The sequence below is a fragment of the Sorex fumeus genome, unplaced genomic scaffold, assembly GCF_029834395.1.
Source record: "Sorex fumeus unplaced genomic scaffold, SorFum_2.1 ptg000061l, whole genome shotgun sequence".
Classification (NCBI taxonomy): Eukaryota; Metazoa; Chordata; class Mammalia; order Eulipotyphla; family Soricidae; genus Sorex; species Sorex fumeus.
Window position 1 is genome coordinate 56,563,719 of NW_026606118.1, and position 20,824 is coordinate 56,584,542.

General features: G+C 59.3%; 1 protein-coding gene across 1 annotated transcript; it reads left to right on the top strand.

Moving 5' to 3' along the window:
* Nucleotides 1-1,701: 1,701 nt before the first annotated feature.
* Nucleotides 1,702-13,412, top strand: AARS2 (alanyl-tRNA synthetase 2, mitochondrial). Its single transcript, XM_056126177.1, has 22 exons — nt 1,702-1,938; nt 3,209-3,400; nt 4,104-4,249; nt 4,435-4,602; nt 5,486-5,630; nt 5,841-5,986; nt 6,096-6,204; nt 6,462-6,500; nt 6,583-6,694; nt 7,993-8,126; nt 8,322-8,466; nt 8,650-8,822; nt 8,936-9,049; nt 9,151-9,291; nt 10,399-10,536; nt 10,624-10,733; nt 10,840-10,948; nt 11,171-11,293; nt 11,409-11,519; nt 12,061-12,144; nt 12,220-12,330; nt 12,667-13,412. The coding sequence occupies exons 1-22, from the start codon at nt 1,702-1,704 to the stop codon at nt 12,829-12,831; spliced, it is 2,952 nt and encodes a 983-aa protein (XP_055982152.1). The 3' UTR covers nt 12,832-13,412.
* The last annotated feature ends 7,412 nt before the right edge of the window (nt 13,413-20,824 follow it).

Consider the following 20,824-nt stretch of genomic DNA (forward strand, 5'->3'; position numbering starts at 1 on the left):
GCACAGCGGGTAGAGCGTTTGCCTTGCACGCAGCCAGCATGGCCGACCCCAGTTCGATTCCTCCGCCCCTCTCGGAGAGCCTGGCAAGCTACCGAGAGTATCTCGCCCGCACGGCAGAGCCTGGCAAGCTCCCCGTGATGTATTCGATATGCCAAACACAGTAACAACAAAGTCTCACGATGGAGACATTACTGGGCCTGCTCGAGCAAATCGATGAACAGGAGGACAGTGACAGTGACAATAATACATTCATATTTCAGTTTGGAGAATTTTTTTGTTTGCTGCAAACAAAACTCCATCTGCAACCTTGTAGAATGACTAAATGTAACAATCACAGCTACAAGGAGAGCACAGGGTCTTGTAAATTTTGTTATGAGTGCACAGTGTTCTCTTCCGGGAGCTGGGTTTTCTAGTCTCTGGGTCTTGGGCCGTTGATGGGATTACCCTGAGCCTGGCTGTCCTCGCCAGGGCCCCCTGGAGGGGAGCGGGTTGAGTTTCCCTCCCCGCCCGACCAGGGGTCCGGCAGCTGAAGACCTCCAGAACCAGCCACCACCATGCTGAGACCACTCTCTACACGCATGAAGGTACCAGCAGAGGAACAAAGGCATGCAGGTCCCGGGGCTGAGATCTCCAAGCCTGCTCGGATTGGGGCTGAGCATCCTCCACCCAGATCCTCCAAATTCCAGGAGGCAGGGGTCACACCCACCAACTGGCCCCCTGGTGCCAATTCCCCTTGGTGTACCCAATATGCCAAATACCAGTAACAATGATGGGTCTCATTCTCCTAACCCTGGAAGAACCTTTAATATGGCACTTTTAAAAAATCTCAGGGCTAGGATGAAGGAGACGTTACTGGGGCCTGCTCGAGGCAATCGACGAACAACAGGATGGTCAGGATGGTCGTGATGGTGATCGTACAGTGTACTTTAAGTGCCTAAAACGGCGATTGACACATAGTAGGCTCAGTGTCTCTCTCTCTCTCAATATATATATATATATAATACATATATACGTAAATATTTGGGGTGGGGTGATTGGTTTGGGGGGGCCCACACCTACAGATGCTGGGGGCTACGCCCAGCTAACTACTCTGGGCTCCCTCCCCTAAACTATCAAATAAGCAAATAAGCAAAGCATAAGCTCCTTCCTCTTTGAGCTATCTCCACCACCCCGATAAACATTTTTTGGGGGGTTGGTTTTGGGGGCGCAACCAGCGACGCTCAAAGGTTACTCCTGGCTCTGCACTCAAGAATCATTCCTGGCGGCGCTCAAGGGACCATATGGGATACGTGGGATGGAACCCCGGTCCGCTACATGGAAGGCAAGCACCCTCCCGGCACCACTATCTGAACTACCTCTCAGGCCCCAACACTTGTTTTTCTGGCTGGGGCCCACACATGTAGGTGCCCCGGGTTTAGTCTGGGCTCTGTACTCAGGGATCACTCCTGGCAGGGTTCGAGGAGGGCTATTCAATAAATAATTTTTTAAAACTTAGTGCGGAGGGATTAAAGCCCTACTGTGCACCAGGAATCGCCTTCTCATTCATTTCCACCCTGGAGGCAGGACCTGTGCCCACCCTACCCAAGTCCTCCACCCGCCAGGGGCCGCTGTTCGCAGCTCCCGGCACACAGCGTCCTCCTCACAGCGCTTTCTCGCCCGGAGGTGCCCTTTGACCCCGTGAAGTCGTTGCCCAGAGTTAAGATGGCGGCGTCGGTAGCGGCCGGGCAGCTGCGGTGGGCCGTTCGGAGGACGCCCCCCTGGCCGGGCCCGGGCCGTCGGCCGCATTCATCCCAGCCCCCTCCAGCCGCGGCCGCCGCCGTGCGCAGCGCCTTCCTGAGCTTCTTTCGGGACCGCCATGGCCACCGCGTGGTGCCCTCGGCTTCCGTGCGGCCCCGCGGGGACCCCACTTTGCTTTTCGTCAACGCGGGCATGAACCAGGTGGGGGTCGGGCCGCGCCGGCGGGGCGGGGCTTGCGGGCGTCCTCCGCGCACGGCGCCCGGGAATTGGACAGAAGCGGCAGGGGGCGGGGCTTGAGGGCGTCCTCCGCGCACGGCGCCCAGGGATTGGACGGGAGCGGCAGAGGGCGGGGCCCGAGGGCGGTGCGGCACAGGCAAGGTTGGGGGCGCTGGGTAGGGGTCCTCAGAGCTCTGCCGGCCCTACCACGTAGGAGCCCGTTAGTAGCGGGTGTGGCGCCGATGGGGCAGAGTCGGGGGTTGTTTGGCTTCATGTCCCTCGTGTTTTAAAATAAACCAATTCGGGAGGCTGGAGTGGTGGTGGTCCAGAGGATAGGGCGTTTGCCTTGCACGTGGTCGACCTAGGTTCCATCCCGGGCACCCCATTTGGGCCCCCCTCCTCCAGCGCCCCGCCAGGAGTCACCCCTGAGCGCAGAACCAGAAGCAATTCCTGAGCACCGCTGGGTGTGGTCCAAACACCAAAAATAGATCTGTAGCACTGTCCTCCGGTTTTTGTTCATGGATTTTCTCAGTTGGACATCAGTAACGTCTCCATTGTGAGACTTGTTGTTACTGTGTTTGGTACATTGAATACTTCACGGGTTGCTTGCCAGGCTTTGCGCTGTGGGTGGGATATTCTTGGTAGCTGGCCGGGCTCTCAGAGGTGGGTGGAGGAATCGAACCCAAGTCCGCCAAGTGCAAGACTAACGCCCTACCCGCTATGCTATCACTCTGGCCCAAACACCAAAAATAAATAAATAAAATTCATTCGTCAAATAAATGTTGATTGACGAGAGTTTGCTAAATTATGTCCTCTCAGCATCTGGCTTTGTGTGACATTTTTACCCTCTCCAGACCAGACGCCATTGTCTTCATCCGTAAAATGGGCGACATGGTCGCATCCCTATTAAGTACTGACATTGTTAAGAAGGAGTGCCCCGTGCATTCTGTTGTGTACCCTGGAGGTTCTGGGTATGGTGGAAGAGGCTGGAATGAAGGACACAGTCGTGCCATACCCTGTTCTCGGCCACCAGCAAGCACATTTCTCCCCTTATTCACTCTAGCAAAGGGTCTGTTTCATAACTTATTTTTCCCCTGTGTGCCCCCCCATACAACAGATGGGAGACCCCCAGGTCCCCCATTGCCCTCTGGACCAAAACCGCACTGCCATAGCACCGTCTCTGCTCTGTTCCCCACATCCCCCTCCTACTGAGGGACTGGGCTAGACCCCTTCCATCCTCTCCATGTGTTTCCAGTTCAAGCCGATCTTCCTGGGTACTGTGGATCCCCGAAGTGAGATGGCCAGCTTCCGAAGAGTGGCCAACAGCCAGAAGTGCGTGAGGGCTGGAGGCCGCCACAATGATCTAGAGGACGTGGGCCGGGACCTCTCTCATCATACCTTCTTTGAGATGCTTGGCAATTGGGCCTTTGGGGGGGAATATTTTAAGGTGAGTGTCTCTGGGAAGCCCCTGGGATTGGGAAGGGCTCGTGGTCAGGACCGAGACGGGGTTCATGACGAGCCCTGTCCTCACTCCTTGGGTCTGCCGAGGCGGGTCTCATACTCGACAGGCTAAGTGCTGGAATCGGACTGTCTCTGATGCCTGAAGGCTAGTCACTGTTTGTAGGAACACACGCTCAGGTGGTAATATGGACATGCAGGAGTGAAGTCATCCCAGTTCAAGCTGGCTGGAGGCTCTTTCCTGGAGGAGAAGGGGTTTGGGAACTTGAGAAATAGTTGGCTCAGGAAGAAGAACAAAGCTTTCTGGGCAGGAAGAAACTCAAGCAGAGGGGCGAGGAAGATAGCAGATGCTGACATGGCCCCCTAGATAGCAGATGCTGGCAAATAGCCCCCAGCCACAAGGTGGGGGGATATCCCCCAGTATCTCAGGGTGTGGCAGAGACAAACAGAAGCCAGAGAGAGAGAGAGAGTACAGCAGGGAAGGTACTTGCTTTGCCCCCAATCAACTCAGGTTCCAGCCTTGATGCCACATCTGACCCTTTGAGCAATGCCAGGAGTGATCCCTGAGCACAGGGATCAACACAAACCCTCTGGACACAAGGTGGGCAGTGACATGGGCGTCAGACATGGAGGGATGGGTTCATGCAGCTCCGTAGACTCTCCACCCTCTGCCTCTGCCCCACCCCCCGCAGGAGGAAGCTTGCCGCATGGCCTGGGAACTGCTGACCCAGGTCTACAGGATCCCCGAGGACAGGCTCTGGGTCTCTTACTTTGGTGGGGACCCCAAGATGGGGCTCGGCCCAGATGTGGAGAGCAGGGACATCTGGCTCAGCTTAGGGTGAGTCCACACCTCCACGTTTGTCAACTCGCTGAGGGTGACCAGCGCCCATCGTCAGCCCCTTGGCATATGTCAGGGTGCGATGACAAGGAGGTTCAGCACCTCCTGTTGCTGGGCCCACGGGACGGGTGCTCGACCCAGAGGGTTTGTCTGTGTCCCCACCGGGCACCCAACTTTCTTCCCAGGGTGCCTGTCAGCCGTGTGCTTGCCTTTGGACCACAAGAGAACTTCTGGGAGATGGGGGACACTGGGCCCTGTGGGCCTTGTACCGAGATCCACTATGACCTCGCTGGTGGGGTGGGAGCCCCTCAGCTGGTGGAGCTTTGGAACTTGGTCTTCATGCAGCACAACAGGTAATGGGGGTCCTGAAGCAGGAGGAAGTTCCCCAGTCCAGTGGCCCGGGTAGCCCTCAGGAGACAAGAGTCCCCTCCTAGACGAGCAGGCCCTGCAGTGGTGCTTCGGGGCACATCCCAGATAACACGGGCTCAGACCAATCGTGCTGCTCTCTGGCCTCGGCTCTCTTTCAACATGGATTGAACTTGACAGTCGCTTAAGCTTAAGCTTGGCTGCTGGGGCCAAAAGAAAAATGCAGAGGTGAAGGCCTTGCCTCCTCCCTGCTGTCTGTTTGATCCCTCTGGTCCCTCAAACACCACCAGGGCATCACTCCTGAGCACAGCCGTGAATGACTCCTGAGCATCACCTGGTGTAACTCAAGAACAGCTGTCACTGTCCTCCCATTGTTCATCGAGTTGCTCGAGCGGGCCCAGTGACGTCTCCATTATGAGACTTGTTGCGACTGTGTTTGGCATATCAAATACGTCACGGGGAGCTTGCCAGGCTTTGCCGTGCGGGCAAAATACTCTCAGTAGCTTGCCGGGCTCTCCGAGAGGGGGTGGAGGAATCGAACCTGGTCCAGCCAGGTTGGCCACGTGCGAGGCAAACGCCCTTGCGCGGCTGTGCTATCACTCTAGCCCAACTCAAGAAGAACAACAAAACATAATTATTGCCAATCTGAAGAGTTTTGTCCTGGACAGGGGATGTCTGGGTTCAGCAAGGGGGGTGGGGGTCCAAGCAGGGGAAGGTGGTCACCCTGATGAGGAAGGACAGGCCCAGGGCCATCACTTTGCTTTTGGGGCAAGGCTGGGAATGGTTTTCTGCACTCCCTGCCCACCTGCCCCTGTCTTTTTCCTCTCGGGTCTCGGACCCGTGCCGGGACCACACCCCGCTCTCCTCCAGAGAGGCTGATGGGAGCCTGCAGCCCCTGCCCCAGCAGCATGTGGACACGGGGATGGGCCTGGAGAGGCTGGTGGCCGTGCTGCAGGGCCAGCGCTCCACCTACGACACGGACCTCTTCTCCCCTCTGCTCAGCGCCATCCACCAGGTGAGCCCCGGCGTGCCCGGCCCGCTGGCTGTGCAGCTCTTGCAGACCCTGCTGTGCCCACCCTCTCCCCCCCACCCCCACCCCCGCCCCCAGAGTGCTGCGACCCCCACGGCAGCATGTGCGCGGGTCTGGCCCCTGGGTCTCCGGCCCCCTGCTGAGTTAGGCCGGTCCAGCTGTGACCGACACCCCCATGTCTCCTCTGCTTCCCAGGGCTGCGGGGCACCCCGTTACCAGGGCCGGGTCGGGGCGCTGGACGAGGGGCGTACGGACACAGCCTACCGCGTGGTGGCTGACCACATCCGCACCCTCAGTGTCTGCATCGCCGACGGCGTTTCCCCGGGGATGTCGGGTGCCCCGTGAGTCACAACGGGGGTGGGGGGCGAGTGGGGGGGGGGTTGGAGATTGAGGTGGGGGCGCACGCTGCCGCCCTCTGTGCCGCTCACATCTGGGCTCTGAACCCTCCAGACTGGTTCTCCGACACATCCTGCGGCGCGCCGTGCGGTTCTCTGCCGAGGTGCTGCGGGCACCCCCCGGCTTCCTCAGCAGCCTGGTGCCGGTGGTGGTAGAGACGCTGGTAAGGACAGTACCCAGGGGCCTCCCCTGGACCTTCCTGGGGAGCGGGGAGTTGGGCCAGAGGTGGTGCCCCAGCCCAGGCTCTCCCAGGGTGCATCATCCTGTCCGCCGCTGGAGGACGCTGGGCTGCATAGCGGCCCTGGAACCCGCCTCTGCCTGGACCCGCTTGGCAGAGTCCCAGGGTGGATATCTGGGGGGGTGGGGGGGGTGGGGGGCCGATTGCCATCCCCAGCCCTTAGGCCTCTCCTCATCCGGCAGGGAGACGCCTACCCGGAGCTGGGGAAGAACGCAGAGCAGGTACAGACCCCAGCCCCAGGCAGGGGGGACTGAGCAGTGGGGAGCTCCCCCGCCCAGCCCTGTGCTGCCCTGTGCCCTGCAGGTGGCCCGCGTGGTGTCCGAGGGCGAGGCCGCCTTCCTGGCCTCCCTGCAGCGGGGCCGGCGCATCATCGACAGGACCCTGAAGCGCCTGGGCCCTTCCGACCTGTTCCCAGGTGAGTAGGGCGCTGGGGGGTGCCCGCCCCCCTTCCGTCCCATGTTGTCCTCTCCAGTGGCACGCCCAGAGGATGACCCCCCTTCCCCCAGGCTGCCCAAGTGCTCTCTGTGTGGTCAGAAACACTGGCCCTTCTCTTTTTTTTTCTTTCAGTGTAGGAGTACTGCTATTTATTCAGCCACTGATTAGCTGATTGAATTGGGCATGAACTCCACCTTACTTTTTTTTTCCCCCATTTTTTAAAATTTTATTTATTGAATCACCGTGAGAGCAGTTACAAAGCTTTCGGGTTTAAGTCGGGCTGTGAATACAATGAAACAATGAAACACCCGTAACTTCACCAGTGCCCATTCTCCACCCCCCAAGACCCCAGTATGGGACCCCCATCTCACACCTTCTCCCTTCCTGTGGGGCAGATGATTTCCACATTACTCTCTCTCTACTTTGATTACATTCAATATTTTTGACACCAGACCCACAATTGTTATTTGGGATTTTACCTTGCACACAGCCGACACGGCCGACCCGAGTTCAATTCCTCCGCCCCTCTCGGAGAGCCTGGCAAGCTACCGAGAGTATCTCGCCCACACGGCAGAGCCTGGCAAGCTACCCGTGACGTATTCGATATGCCAAACACAGTAACAAGTTTCACAATGTTACTGGGCCCGCTCAAGCAAATCAAGGAACAACGGAAGGACAGTGACAGTGACCCCAACACTCAGATCTGCTGAAAAGGCAACCGTAGACAATTTGCTTTCTGTTGCTGGTTATGAATAACATATGATGTCACGTGGCTGCAGTAGTGGCTGCACGATTTTGAAATTCCAAAATTTTAACAATTAAATCTGGAGGGATTTCTGCCAAAACCTGCTTGGTTCCGAGATTTGCTCCTGAGTCTCTTGGATCATTGTCATTAAGCAGCTTGATCAGGAGCCAGAGAGGCCGCTCATGGGAGGTGACTCAGGGTCTCGTTGGGGCAGGCAGGGAAGGGCCATCTCCACCCCTATCCCATGAGGCCCCACGTGTCTCGTCACTGAGGGCCCAAACCTGACTGTCCAATGGCCTCTGGAGGATGGCGACCACCGAGCCGTCTAGGGGGAGCAGGCGGAGGGACAACACCCTTTCCCCCTGGAATAACACTGGCCCTTCTCTGACCTCCACCACACACACACACACACACGCCCTGTCCTGCCCCCTTTACACACTCACACCCCCTATCCAGCCCTGACCCTTTCACTCACACACCCTGCCTTGTCCTGCCTCTCCCCCCTCCTTTTCCCTTGTTTTCCTCCCTCACAGCTGAGGTTGCCTGGTCCTTGTCGCTCTCGGGGAATCTGGGGATCCCCCTGGACCTAGTGGAGCTGATGCTGGAAGAGAAAGGGGTGCAGCTGGATTCTGCCGGACTGGCCCGCCTGGCCCAGGAGGAGGCCCAGGTACAGGTTGGAACCCCCCCCCCCACCCCTCCCAAGGTTCTGTTGGCCACCTCCCCCTGGGCTCCTGGAGGGGAGAGGTCCTCCAGGAGAGCCATCCCTGCCCCTGTCCCTCCGCGGGGGTGAGCAGGGGCGACCTGCCCCTGAGCCCCGCGCGCCGGTGGGCAGTCTGTGAGCTCCCTGTGGGCCTCCCTGCAGCACCGCGCCCGGCAGGTCGAGCCGGCACAGGAGCAGGGGCTGCAGCTCGACGTGCACGCACTGGGGGAGCTGCAGCGCCAAGGGCTTCCCCCCACCGACGACAGCCACAAGTACGACTACTCCCTGCACCCCAGCAGGGGTTACGGTGAGAGCCGGGTACCCAGTTGGGGACCCAGACCAGCTTGCCTGACCCAGATGGGTCTGACGTCCCTGCATTCACCGGGGCGGCCACTGGGGGCGCCATATCCCTCCCTCCCCCCCCCCCCCCCCAGGATGAGTCCTCCCCACTCCCCCACCCCTCAGACCTCTGCCCACCCCGCCCCTGCAGAGTTCGGCCCCTGTGAGGCGCAGGTCCTCCAGCTGTACACCGAGGACGGAAAAGCCGTGGCCGCCGTGGGGGACGGCCAGCGCTGTGGCCTCCTCTTGGACCGGACCAACTTCTACGCCGAACAGGGGGGCCAGGCTTCAGACCGGGGCTACCTGGTCCGGGTGGGGCAGCAGGTGAGCCCCCACCACCCCACCACACCCCCCCCCCAGGACGCAGGAGGCGTCTGGAGCAGGGAGGGGCACCCAGGAGAAAGAAAGGCTCTGATCGGTCCCCTGCCTGCCCGCAGGACGTGCTGTTCCCAGTGACCCGCGCCCAGGTCTGCGGGGCCTTTGTCCTGCATGAGGTGGTGGCCCCCGAGTGCCTGCAGGTGGGGGACCAGGTGCAGCTGCATGTGGACAAGGTAGGGCCCCACCCCGCTGCCCCTCTGCACTGCCCTCCCCCACGCACGCACACCCCACCCCACCCCACCCATCCTCGCCACCATCACCCCTTCACCCTCAGGCCTGGCGCCTGGGCTGCATGGAGAAGCACACGGCCACCCACCTGCTGAGCTGGGCGCTGCGGCAGGCACTCGGCCCTGGCACAGAGCAGCGCGGCTCCCATGTCAGCCCCGACCGGCTGCGCTTCGACGTGGCCACCCAGGTGAGCAGTGCCCCGGCAAGGCGGGCGTGAGGGGATCGTTTCGGGGGGGCAGGGGAGGGGCAGAACAGGGTCGATCCGATAGTGGGGGCGACCCTGGGACTCTGGGAGGCCGCAGTAGTGAAGACACATCCAACGGGGTCATGCGCTGCCCCGAAACGCCAAATGCTGCAAACTAACGGCTTGTCGGTCTGTGGAAAAGAAGGATGCTTGGGCCCGTGTGGGAAGTTGGAGGTTTCAGTCCCCGGGGTCCCCCATTTGTTCGTTGAGTGGTTGTCCTCTTCCAAACCCCTCCGTTGCCAGGCAGGGTCAGGCCAGCCCCTCTCTGCACCCCTGCTGTCCCCTCAGCCCCTCCCAGCCCCCCACCCCCACCCAGCTCCCTTGTTCCTGTGTTACCCACGTGCTCTCTCACCTGCTTTACGTTTGGACCAAAGCACTCACAGGGTGCCAGTTCCCCAAGTGCTCCTTGCTCCGCCATCCTATGCCCCTTGCAATCAGCTGCCCCTTGAGAGCTCCCCGACTGGAAACAGTTGCTTCTTGTCCAGCCACTTCCGGTGCCTAGGGAAAGAACTGTAGCCGGACGCCCAGGGAGCTTCAGAGGGCAGCTGCCAGCTCCTCGGGTGTCTTGTCAAGGGGCTGGGGATGTGCTTGCAAGCGTGAGGCCCCAGGCTCCAGCCCTGACACCACCCCAAAAAGCTTGCTTTGTTTGGAGGCCACATCAGACGATGCTCAGGGCTTCCTCCCGGCCCTGTGCTCCGAGGCCACTCCAGGTGGAACTCAGGGCTTCCTCCCGGCTCTGTGCTTAGGGGTCATTCCTGGTGGAGCTCAGGTATTCCTCCCAGCTCTGCGCTCAGTCATCCCTGACAGGGCTCAGGGATTGAACTTGGGTTGACCTTGTGCAAGGCAAACTCCCTACCCACTGTACTATCTGGTCCCTGCAAAAATCGATTTTAACTCACCATCACACACGTTTATTGGGCACCTGTTAGGTGCCAGCCTCCCTTGGGAATCTGGGGAGAGTGGGAATTCTCTGGCACACCACTTCTACCATCCAGGCTGCCTGACATCCTCCCCTTCCTCCCCACTGACCCCTCCCCGCCCACCGCCCAGGCGCCCTTGAGCCCAGAGCAGCTCCGGGTGGTGGAGGGTACCGTGCGCCAGGCTGTGGAGCAGGATGAGACCGTGTACACGGAGGAAGTGTCCCTGGCGCTCACGGCCCATGTGCCAGGCCTGCGCTCCCTGGACGAGGTGAGCTGGGGGAGCCCCTGGAGTGGGGGTGACCGGCCCCTGTCCAGCCAGTGTCCGGACGCGGGGGCCTCTCGTTCTCACCCTCAGGTGTACCCGGACCCTGTGCGGGTGGTGTCGGTGGGGGTCCCTGTGGCCCAGGCCCTGGACCCGGCCTCCCAGGCGGCACTGCAGGCATCCGTGGAGCTGTGCTGTGGCACGTGAGTCCCCCCTTTCCCCCGCCCCACCTGCCCACCTGGCTCAGGGGGCTCCGGCTGCTGTCCCCTCCCCCGCGGCTCCCTCACTTCCTGTCCCCTCTGTCCGCAGACACTTGCTCCGCACGGGGGCAATTGGGGACCTGGTCATCACAGGGGAACGCCAGCTCACCAAGGGCACCACCCGCCTGCTGGCGGTCACCGGGGAACAGGCCCAGCAGGTGAGCCAGCCGGCCGGGCCTGGACGTGGGGGATAGGACACACGGACATGCCAGGGCGCAGGTGCCCAGCGGCAGACCCGTGTCCACGCGGGTTCCCCAGGCTGCTCCCGGCTAACTACTCGGGGTCTCCTGGGAGACCCTGACCAGCCGTGCTCTGGGGGGCCCCGGGGCCCGGGAGAACACAGCCAGAGAGCGCCTGGGCGTCCTTCTCTCCCCCTGCAGGCCCGCGAGGTGGGCCAGCGCCTGGCCCAGGAGGTGGAGGCGGCCGCCGAGCGACTGAGCCGGGGCAGCCAGGACTCGGTGCAGGCACAGAGGCTGGCCAAGGACATGGGCCGCCTCTCGGACGTGAGGCTCCCTGCGCCCCACCCCACCCCCACTCCCTCCCTCTCCAGTTCCCCTGTGCTGGGTGGGACCAGGGTGCGCGTGGCGGGCCAGGGATGAGGGACGGCTTCTGGCCTAGGCAGTGGACACGGCCCTGATGCCCCAGTGGCAGCGGCGGGAGCTGCAGGCCGCTCTGAAGACACTGCAGCGGCGCGCCAACACCGCCGTCCGGAAGCTGGAAGTGGGCCAGGTCTGCACCCCTGCACCCCGAAACAGAGACACGGCAGAGACAAGCCCTGGGGAGGCAGGGGGGCGGTGGGGGGGGGGCCGCAGCCTTCTCCTGCCAGACACCACACCAGCCTCCTCCCCCGTCACCACACCCCCACACACACCCCTGCCCCCCCCCCCCGTTCTGGCCCAGCCCCCCTCCAGGAAGCTACTGGAATGAGCCCTTCAGCCCTAATGCCCCTCCCCCCCACATTGTAGCGTCTCCTGCTCTGGCCCCCGCCTGCCCCGTCCATCTGTGCTCCAGCCTGGGGATGCGCATGCGCACCTCCGTGGCCTATTCGTGGGGGCCAGGAGCTAAAGAGAGGAAGGGCAGTGGCGGGGTAGGGGTATGGTGAGGGCAGTTGGACCCTGCCACCCCCCACCGCAGGCTGAAGGTCACACTGCCACGAAGAGAGAAGAGGAGTGGACGGGCCTGTGGATGGGGTTTGGTGCAGAATTGGGGGCCTCGTGCCTCCCAGGTTGACGCACCACCGTCCTCCTGAGCTCCCCACCACCACCCCCAGGCTGCCCAGAAAACCCAGGAACTGCTGAAGCGGCACTCGGAGGGGCCCGTGATCGTGGACACAGTCTCCGCTGAGTCCCTCTCGGTGTGTGAGTGGGGGGTGGGTTCCGGGTCCGGGCACAGCAGGGGCCCTGGGGTCACTCTCGGCTCCCCTTCCCAGGTGCTGGTGAAGGTGGTCCGGCAGCTGTGCGAGCAGGCGCCCCACACCTCCGTGCTGCTGCTCAGCCCCCAGCCCCTGGGCCGCGTGCTGTGTGCCTGCCAGGTGGCACAGGTAAGGGGTGGGAGGGCACACGCGGGCAAGCACACACACGTTACAGACACGTGCACACACAACCGTACGAGCACAGGTGCTGATACACCTGGACACACATATGCATGATACACCCAACCACATGCATACACACGTGCACACACACGTGCACGGAGGCGCTCACTCACAGGTACACACAACGATCACACACATGCACATACTCGCACCCTCCCTGACCTCCACGCCCTGCCTTCTCTTGGCCTCACCTCATCAATCCCCCCACCTCCGTTTGGCGGGTGCACAGAGCAGAGGATGGGGAGAGCCGCTGTGTCACTGCCCCGGTGTCTCTGTCCCCAGGGCACCACACCAGCCTTCACAGCGGAGGCCTGGGCGCTGGAGGTGTGCCGCCACATGGGGGGTAAGGCCTGGGGCTCCCGGGTGGTGGCCCAGGGCACCGGAAGCACCTCGGACCTGGATGCTGCCCTGAGCACAGCCCGAGCCTACGCCCTCAACCAGCTCTGACCCAGGGCCCTCCCCCCGCCCCCCCCCAACCCCTGGGAGCTCGGATGATTCCAGATGGGGGGGAAGGGGACACGCTGGTGGCCGGAGCCCTGGAGGAGCCTGAGAACAGCCCCTGAGCCTGAAGCCCAGGACTGGAGGCCGGAATCCAGCTGCTGAGCGGAAGGAGGCCATTCCTACCAAGATTGCCTGCAGAGGAGATGTGGGCTGGGGGCGGCGGAGGGGCCCAGTCACCTCCCCCCCCACCACAAATGTGACTGTGTAGAAACAGGCTGTCTGCCTGTGCTGGCTCGTTAAAAAGTATTTCACAGAGGAGAGAGTGAGCTCTCGAAGGTTCCTTTGCTTTGCCAACAGCAGACTTTCCCCTCCAGCAGCCGGCCTATGGTGCCAACCTCTCAGCAGTCTGACCCCACACACACACTAGGCAGGAAGACCGCCGGGCATCCAGACCTGGGCCATGCCAGAAACCCAGGAGTGCCCAGTGGGCTCCCTACGTCAGACCCATCCAGGCACCCCAAAGGGCGTCCCTAGCACCAGGATCTCGAGCCGGAGGCCCGCAGGGTGGGTCTTCGTGGCTGTCCCTGACGTACTAGCACTGACGGCCCTGGGAGTCACAGCAGGACCGTCAGCGCCTCCCTGAAGGTGAGCAGGTGGCATTGGGTTTTAAACTTGTGAACTTGCACTTCTGCCTCTGAGTCCTCTCTGGGTCCCACTTTGTTGATGAACTCAGCCACAAGCAACTGGTCAGTTGCTGACTCAGCGGCAGGAATCCAGCAGACCTGCCTTGTGGAGGTTTAACTTCTAGTGGGGAAAACAGTCCCACCAAAGGAAGTATATATATATGGGTGCTGGAACAATAGGACAGTGGGTAGGGTGCTTGCCTTGCATATGGCCAACTTGGGTTCAATTCCCAGCATCCCATATGGTCCCCCAAGTACTGCCAGGAGCAATTCCTGAGTGCAGAGCCAGGAGTGACCCCTGTGCATCGCCGGGTGTGGCCCAAGAAGCAACCAAGCAAACAAAAGAATCCAGCAGCAGTGAGTGATGAGGTCTCTGCAGAAAGGCGGGTTGGAAGGGTTGGGAAGGTTAGGAAGCAGCTGGGCCTCGTGGACATGGAGGACGAGGGAGGGCCAAGACCTGTAGGAGGGAGGAGGAAGCACAGTCCAGTGGGAGCAGGCGCGAGGGGCGGCGGACTAGAGCAGAGCCCCTCAGTGACACTAGTGAGAGACCCCCGGAAGTGGGCAGTCCAAAGCCGGAAACCCAAGACAGAGAGCAGCTCCCGCCCGACCTGCTGGCACCACGCACTGGCCCACACCGGACGCTAGAGCTCCACCGCTGTCCCCAAATGGCTTTTGGATGAAGGGAAGGGCCCCGGGGGACCCATCTTCAAGTCCAGAGCCCCCACGTTGTGAGGTATCTAATTAAAGTTAGCAGAGCGGAGCCAGCCCTGCTGCCTGTCCCTGTCCCTCCACCCGATGCTCCAGTGACTTGCTGGTGAGTCACCAAGGAGGGCCGGAAGGGCCCCCCCCCTCCAGTCCCTGCCGCTCGCTGGGCTCCTGGGAGTTGGGAAGTTTTCCTAGGGGAGTGTGCCCCCCCCCCCCAACCCTTAACCAGGACACAAAGTTGCGGAACTGTGCGTGTGTCCCTTTCCTCACACATCAGTTTCTGAGCGGCTAACTGATGCCGGTTACCACAGCAGCGTCCTGAAATCAAAACCAAGCTCTGCCTGCAGGCTGTCCTGCCCACTACTCTGGGGGCTCCCCTCCCTCCCCCCTCCCCGTCCGCAGGACCCTTTCTTTGCTTTCGAGCCCACCTGCGCCCCTGAAGGAGAACCAGGCCTCCTATCACCCAGGGCTGGAGGAGAGCCCCGAGGTAGGGAACCTTCCAGCCTGGTGCTGGGCTGGGAAGGGAGGGGACAGTGGGAGCCTGGGGGCTTGCAACCCCACGGAGCTTTTCCCTGGACTATCCCTCCGCCTGCCCGTCACCCCCATCCCCACTTCCACTCAAGGACCAAGAAGGAACAAGTTTGCCCATTTCCCATCCGGGAGCTCTGCCAGGGCCCCTTCCTCTACCTTTGCCCACAAAACAACCCCACCCGTCCGGGGGGGGGGGGGGGGGGAAAGGTGCCCCAGAATGCCAAATCACGGGCAGATTGGCTCTAAGGCGCCGGCAGGGACCCTGGGCGGGTGGAACTCGGGCGCACGCGCCCCGGGCCCGCCCCCTGGCAACGCGCGGCGTCCCTAACGACGGGAGCCCAGCCCGCACCCGGCCCCGCAGGGTCCTGGGGGAAGCAGAGCCGGCTCCGAGCAGGTGAGGGAACCTCCACTCAGCCTGGGACTCCCCTGGAACCGAACTCTCCCGGCCCCCCACACCCTCCGGCCGGCCTGAACCCCCCTCCTGCGCTCTCTCCCGCAGAGCCCCCAGACCCTGGTCAGCAGCCCAGGCCAGCCCCAGTGCTGACCCCAGGTTGCGTCCGGCGCTGGGGAAGGTGCGGAAGGGCCGGGCGGTGCCTTTGGAGGCAGGACGCCTGCATCCTCCCCCGCTAGATTCTGCTCCGTGGATGCGGGGAAGGGAGGTAGTGGGGAAGGTGTCAGAAAGGGCCACCCCACCCACCCCAGCTCCTGCAGGCTGCAGGCCCCCGCTGAAGGCCCAGAAGCTTCTGGACTGACTTCCTCCCAGTGCATGTTTCCCTTGGTTACCAGGCAGCAGCCAGTGGCAGAAGGAGGGGCGGGCTGGCCTTTGGAGCTGAGCGCCTGGCTGGTGTCTCAGCAGGGGGGCGTGAGGGAGACCGGGCTTGGGGCGACGCTCCAGTCCTTTGCAGACCACAGCTCGGCGAGCAGGAGTTGGGGGAGGAGCCTGGCCCGGCTGGGTAGGCCTGCTGCGGCACTTGACAGAGCCGTCTGTTCCTCTTCTGTTGATTTCACCACAAAACCAGGAATTCTGGCATCATCCACAGGGACTGAGGAATCAGGAAGGGGCTGGAGCAATAGTCGGGCGCTTGCCTTGCACCTGGCCGACCCGGGTTCAATCTCTGGCATCCCCTGAACACCACCTCGAGTAATTCCTCAGTGCAGAGCCAGGAGTAACCCCTGAGCACGACCAGGTGTGGCATTTTTAAAAAAAGGGGGGGGGGGGCTGGAGAGATAGCACAGCGGATAGGGTGTTTGCCTTGCACACTCCGACCCGGGTTCGATTCCCAGCATCCCCTATGATCCCCTGAGCACCGCCAGGAGTGACTCCTGAGTGCAAAGCCAGGAGTAACCCCCGTGCATCGCCAGGTGTGACCCAAAAAGCAAAAAAAATTTTTTTAATTAAAATTAAAAAGTAAAAATTAAATAAAAAATTAAAAAAGGAAAGAAAGAGAGGCTGGAGCAATAGCACCAGGTGTTTGCCTTGCATGAGGCAGACCGGGGTTTGATTCCCAGCATCTCATATGGTCCCCCGAGCACTGCCAGGGGTAATTCCTGAGTGCAGAGCCAGGAGTAATCCCTGTACATCGCCAGGTGTGACCCAAAAAGCTAAGAGAGAGAGAGAGAGAGAGAGAGAGAGAAGGAAGGAAGCAGGGCCAGAGCTATAGTACAGCAGCCTTGCAGGAAACAAGCTGGGTTCTCCAGCACCCCAAGCTCCCCAGCACTGCCAAGATTGATTCCTGACAGAGCCAGGAATAAAAACTAACAAAGAAATCAGGAAGGATTTAGACAAAAGCCCAGTTCCCGAGGACAGTGATGAGCCGGAAGGGTGCAGAGTGCCCCCCCCCCCCCGCCCCAGGCGGGAGGTGAGAGGGCTGGGGCCCAGAGTGGACAGACCGAAGTGGGGACCGAGAAGGATGGAGAAGATCTGAGACCACCTCTGAGCTGGCCTGGACGCTGGACAGCGGACGGCACTTCCAGTCTGCTGGGGAGGGAGAGAGGAGCCCTTGGGAGCCCGAAGGAGGAAGCCCGAACTGCTTAGGTCAGCTCTGAGGGGGTTACCAGGATTTCACTTTGGTAGCTCGTGAGCTGGAGATCTTGGGAGGTTTGCGGGGAACAGGCGATGAGGGCGGGGCAAGTGGAGAAGACACCCCAACATCTAGTTATTTGCTTTGGTGCGTGGAAAGAAAGAAGGGCCTTGGGCCCAGAGTGTCGTCGTACAGCAGGCAGGGCACGTGCCTTACAAGTGCTAGGTCGACCTGGTTCCATCCCCGCACAAAGCACCTCAAGCACTGCCAGGAGTGATTCCCCAGTGCAGAACCAGGAGTTAGCCCTGAGCATCAGTAGGTATGGCCCCATTTCTTTGAAGTGAAGGGGAATTTAGAACAGGCATGAGCCACACTGAGATGGGTGCTAAGCCCGTTGCCTGCTTTGTGAAGTGGGTGTTCTAGTTAGTGACCAGGACAGTCCTCCATAATCAACATGGATGATTAAGATACATTGGCCGGGGGGGGGGGGGGGGGGGCTGGAGTCATAGTACAGTGGGTAGGGAGTTTGCCTTGCCCACGACCGACCCAGGTTTGATTCCCAGCATCCCATATGGTCCCCAAAGCACTACCAGGAGTAATTCCTGAGTGCAAAGCCAGAAATAACCCCTGTGCGTCGCCCGGTGTGACCCCCAAAGCGGGAAAAAAAAAGATACATCAATCGGGGAGGCCTCTACCATCTTCTGATAATCCCCGACATGCCCCTGGAACTCTGGCTCCATCCAACTCCGGAGGAAATCTCTCTCACACACGCTCCCTTCACTCTGGACACTTCCCTGAATAAAGAAGGCATGGAGGGTTCAGTGACATGCCCATGGCCTCACAGATGGGGCAGTGTAGAGATTTGGTTTGTGTATTTAACAGGGGCCAGAAGCAGTGGTGCTTGCAAGTCTGGCGTTCTGGGGATCGAACCCAGGGCCCAGGGCCTCAGCCATGCTAGGCATGTGCTGTACCATTGCACTGTCTCCCCAGCACGGCAGAGCAGAATCACCTTAGACACAGTCACTCCTGAGTCCTCAGGCAGCTTCGATGCTGCCTCCTACTGAGCACCGGCAATTGAGGGCCGAAAACAAACAGGAACTATTTATAGGCAGAACACTTGCCTACTAGACGCCAGCCATCCAAAATGAGGACACCCCGGGCCAAAGTGGGACGCTGCAGCGCTTTTGATGACCTGTGCTTGGGACCGCAGACAGAAGAACCCACAGAACCCTCTGAGTGAGGACATAGAGTGGGGCCGTCAGCAGGGAAGGCTGCGATTTGGGGGGATAGCCAGATACCCTGGAGGCATGGCTCTGAAAGCCGACAGACCCCCACACAGACACCCGAAGGCCGGGCACGGAGCATTTCACCCCCACTTTCCTGAGAAACTCCATCCCAGGGCTCCTGTTTTCTCCCTAGACTAAACAGCATAGGTGTCTGCCAAGGGAAGGAACCAGAGGTGGATTTGTTTTGTTTTGTTTTGTTTTTTATTCATTTTTTGTTTGTTTGATTTGGGGTTACACCTGGAGGTACTCCGGAGTTACTCCTGGCTCTGTACTCCGGAAATACTCCTGACAATGCTCAGGGAATCATATGCTATACCAGAGATCAAACTCGGATTGGTCACGTGCAAGGCAAGCACCCTACCCACTGTCCTCTCTTTCCGGCTCCTGTTTTTTATTTTTGTTTTTGTACCACACCTGGCAATGCTCAGGGATTACTCCTGCATCGGCACTCAGAAATCATTCCTGGCAGTGTTTGGCTGGCAGTGTTTGGGGGAATTTATGGGATGCTGGGGATTAAAATGGATTGGCCACAGGCAAAGTAAGTATCCTATCTGTTGAACTATTGCTCCAGCCCCTCCAGCCCCTAGTTGTTTTGTTTTGTTTTGTTTTGTTTTGTTTTTTGCTTTTTGGGTCACATCCAGCGATGCTCAGGGGTTACCCCTGGCTCTGTACTCAGGAATCACTCCTGGCGGTGCTCAGGGGACCATATGGGATGCTGGGACTCAAACCCAGGTCGGCCGCGTGCAAGGCAAACGCTCTGCCCGCTGTGCTACCGCTCCAGCTCACTGTTTTGTTTTGTTTTTTTTTTTAATTTTGGTCTATGCTCATGGCCAATTCTTGACTCTGCAATCAGGGATCATTCCAGGCTGTGCTCTGGGTCCTATGCAGTAGCAGGGATTCGAACGCACAAGGCAAGCACCTTTATCATCTCTTCACACTTCCAGTCCTTAAAGTCTAGATTCTCCTACTGCCCCATAGTTCCTCGGGGAAAGAAAGTTCCAGAAAAGGTCATTGCTTCTGGGCATCCCTCTTGGGTCCTTGGGAGCTCCCTAGGTCCTCATACACACGTCTCCTGCATACTTCAATTCTCCAAAAGGATGCTGTATCTCATGGCATTTTCTTTTTAAGATTGATACATTCAGGACCTGGGAGTTAGCTCTAAGGGCTGGAGCACTGCTGGCCATGCACAGAGACTTGGGTTCAATCCCGACAGCATTGGGGCTCCAGAGCCCTGCTGGGTATAGTCCGGGTGGCCCGCAGCACGCCTAGAAAGGCTTCTGTGCACACACTCACAAAAGCTTCTAAGTTTGCTCTATTTGTGTCAGTATATATTTCATAAATACTATGCCTTATTTGTTTGTTTGGTTGGGGGCCCCACCCAGCAATGCTCAGGGGTTAATCCTGGCTCTGCTCTCAGGAGTCACTTGTAGCAAGCTTGGGGGACCATATGGGATGCCGGGAATCAAACCCTGTCAGCCACATGCGAGGCAAATGCCCTCCCTGCTGTACTATCTCTCCAGCCCCATTATGCTTTTGATTGACGTTTAAATGACGGAATGTAGGGGGCCGGAGCTATTAGTACAATGGGTAAGGCGCTTGCCTTGCACATGAATTGCCCGGTTCAATCCCTGGCACCACAGATGGACTGTATAGCCCCACCAGGAGTGGTCCCTGAGCACAGAGCCAAGACTGAGGTCTGAGTACCACCAGTTGTGACCCCCATACCCAAATTAAATGAACAAAAATAAGATAAATGTAGGAGACCAGGTAGATAGCTGAAGGGTAAGACTCTTGCCTTGCATATGTAAACAAACTCACTCAGACTCCAGCACTACATATGGAACCGCACTGCCAGGGGTCACTCCAGAGCACCCCAGGGCGTACCCCTCCCCTCCAGGAAAGGATGAGCTGCATGCAGGCACATCTCAGACTCGACAGCACTGATAAACCAGTAGCAGCACAAAACACAACACAACAAAACACAAGCACACAGGGCTCCACCTGTCACACCATCTTAGTAATCCCGTTTACGAGGACTCAGTGGTTCCATGGTGAGAGACAGTTTTCACTAACTTTCTTCTAGGAAAACATTTTTGGTCACTCTGTTAGCCAATTATTGATAATAAGTAATATGAAATAAATTATAGAGGGCCTGCTATGGGGACAGGCTTAAGGGATGGTTGAGAAAAAGGTGTAATGGTGGTGGGATTAGTGTTGGAATATTGAATGCCTGTACCACAAACAACTTTGTAAACAACAGAGTTTATATATATATAAAGTGTCATTGCCACTGTCACTGTCACTGTCATCCCGTTGTTCATCGATTTCCTCAAGCAGGCACCAGTAACTTCTTCATTTGTCATAGCCCTGAGATTTTAAGTGTTTAGATTTTATATAAAGTGTAAGGGGGAAATTTATATATGTAGGCCTTATCTATTTTGTAAACTCCAAAATACATTAACACAGAATTGCAAAAGAGGAGAAGGGGGGAGGGGGAGGGGAAGGAGAAGAAGGAGGAGGAGCCGGAGGAAGAGGAGGAGAAGGAAGAGGAGGAGGAGGAGGAGGAGGAAGAGGAGGAAGAGGAGGAGGATGATCTGAGGAAGAGGCAGATCATGAGATGAGCATGTGGTTTTCATGCAGAAGGCCTGGCGGTTAATTCCCGCCACCACATGGTCCCCTGAGCAAGTCCAGGAGCAACCCCTGAGCACAGAGCTGAGAGTAGTCCCAGGGCACCTGTCAGGTGTACCCCAAAAACATAAACAATTCCAAAAAA

What these genes read in the sequence shown, in the direction of transcription:
- AARS2 (XM_056126177.1), top strand. Translation starts at nt 1,702, where the DNA reads ATGGCGGCGTCGGTAGCGGCCGGGCAGCTGCGGTGGGCCGTTCGGAGG. An exon ending in GTCTTCATGCAGCACAACAG is followed by an intron (nt 4,603 to 5,485) that starts GTAATGGGGGTC and finishes GCTCTCCTCCAG; the next exon opens with AGAGGCTGATGGGAGCCTGC. An exon ending in GGAAGCTGGAAGTGGGCCAG is followed by an intron (nt 11,520 to 12,060) that starts GTCTGCACCCCT and finishes CACCACCCCCAG; the next exon opens with GCTGCCCAGAAAACCCAGGA.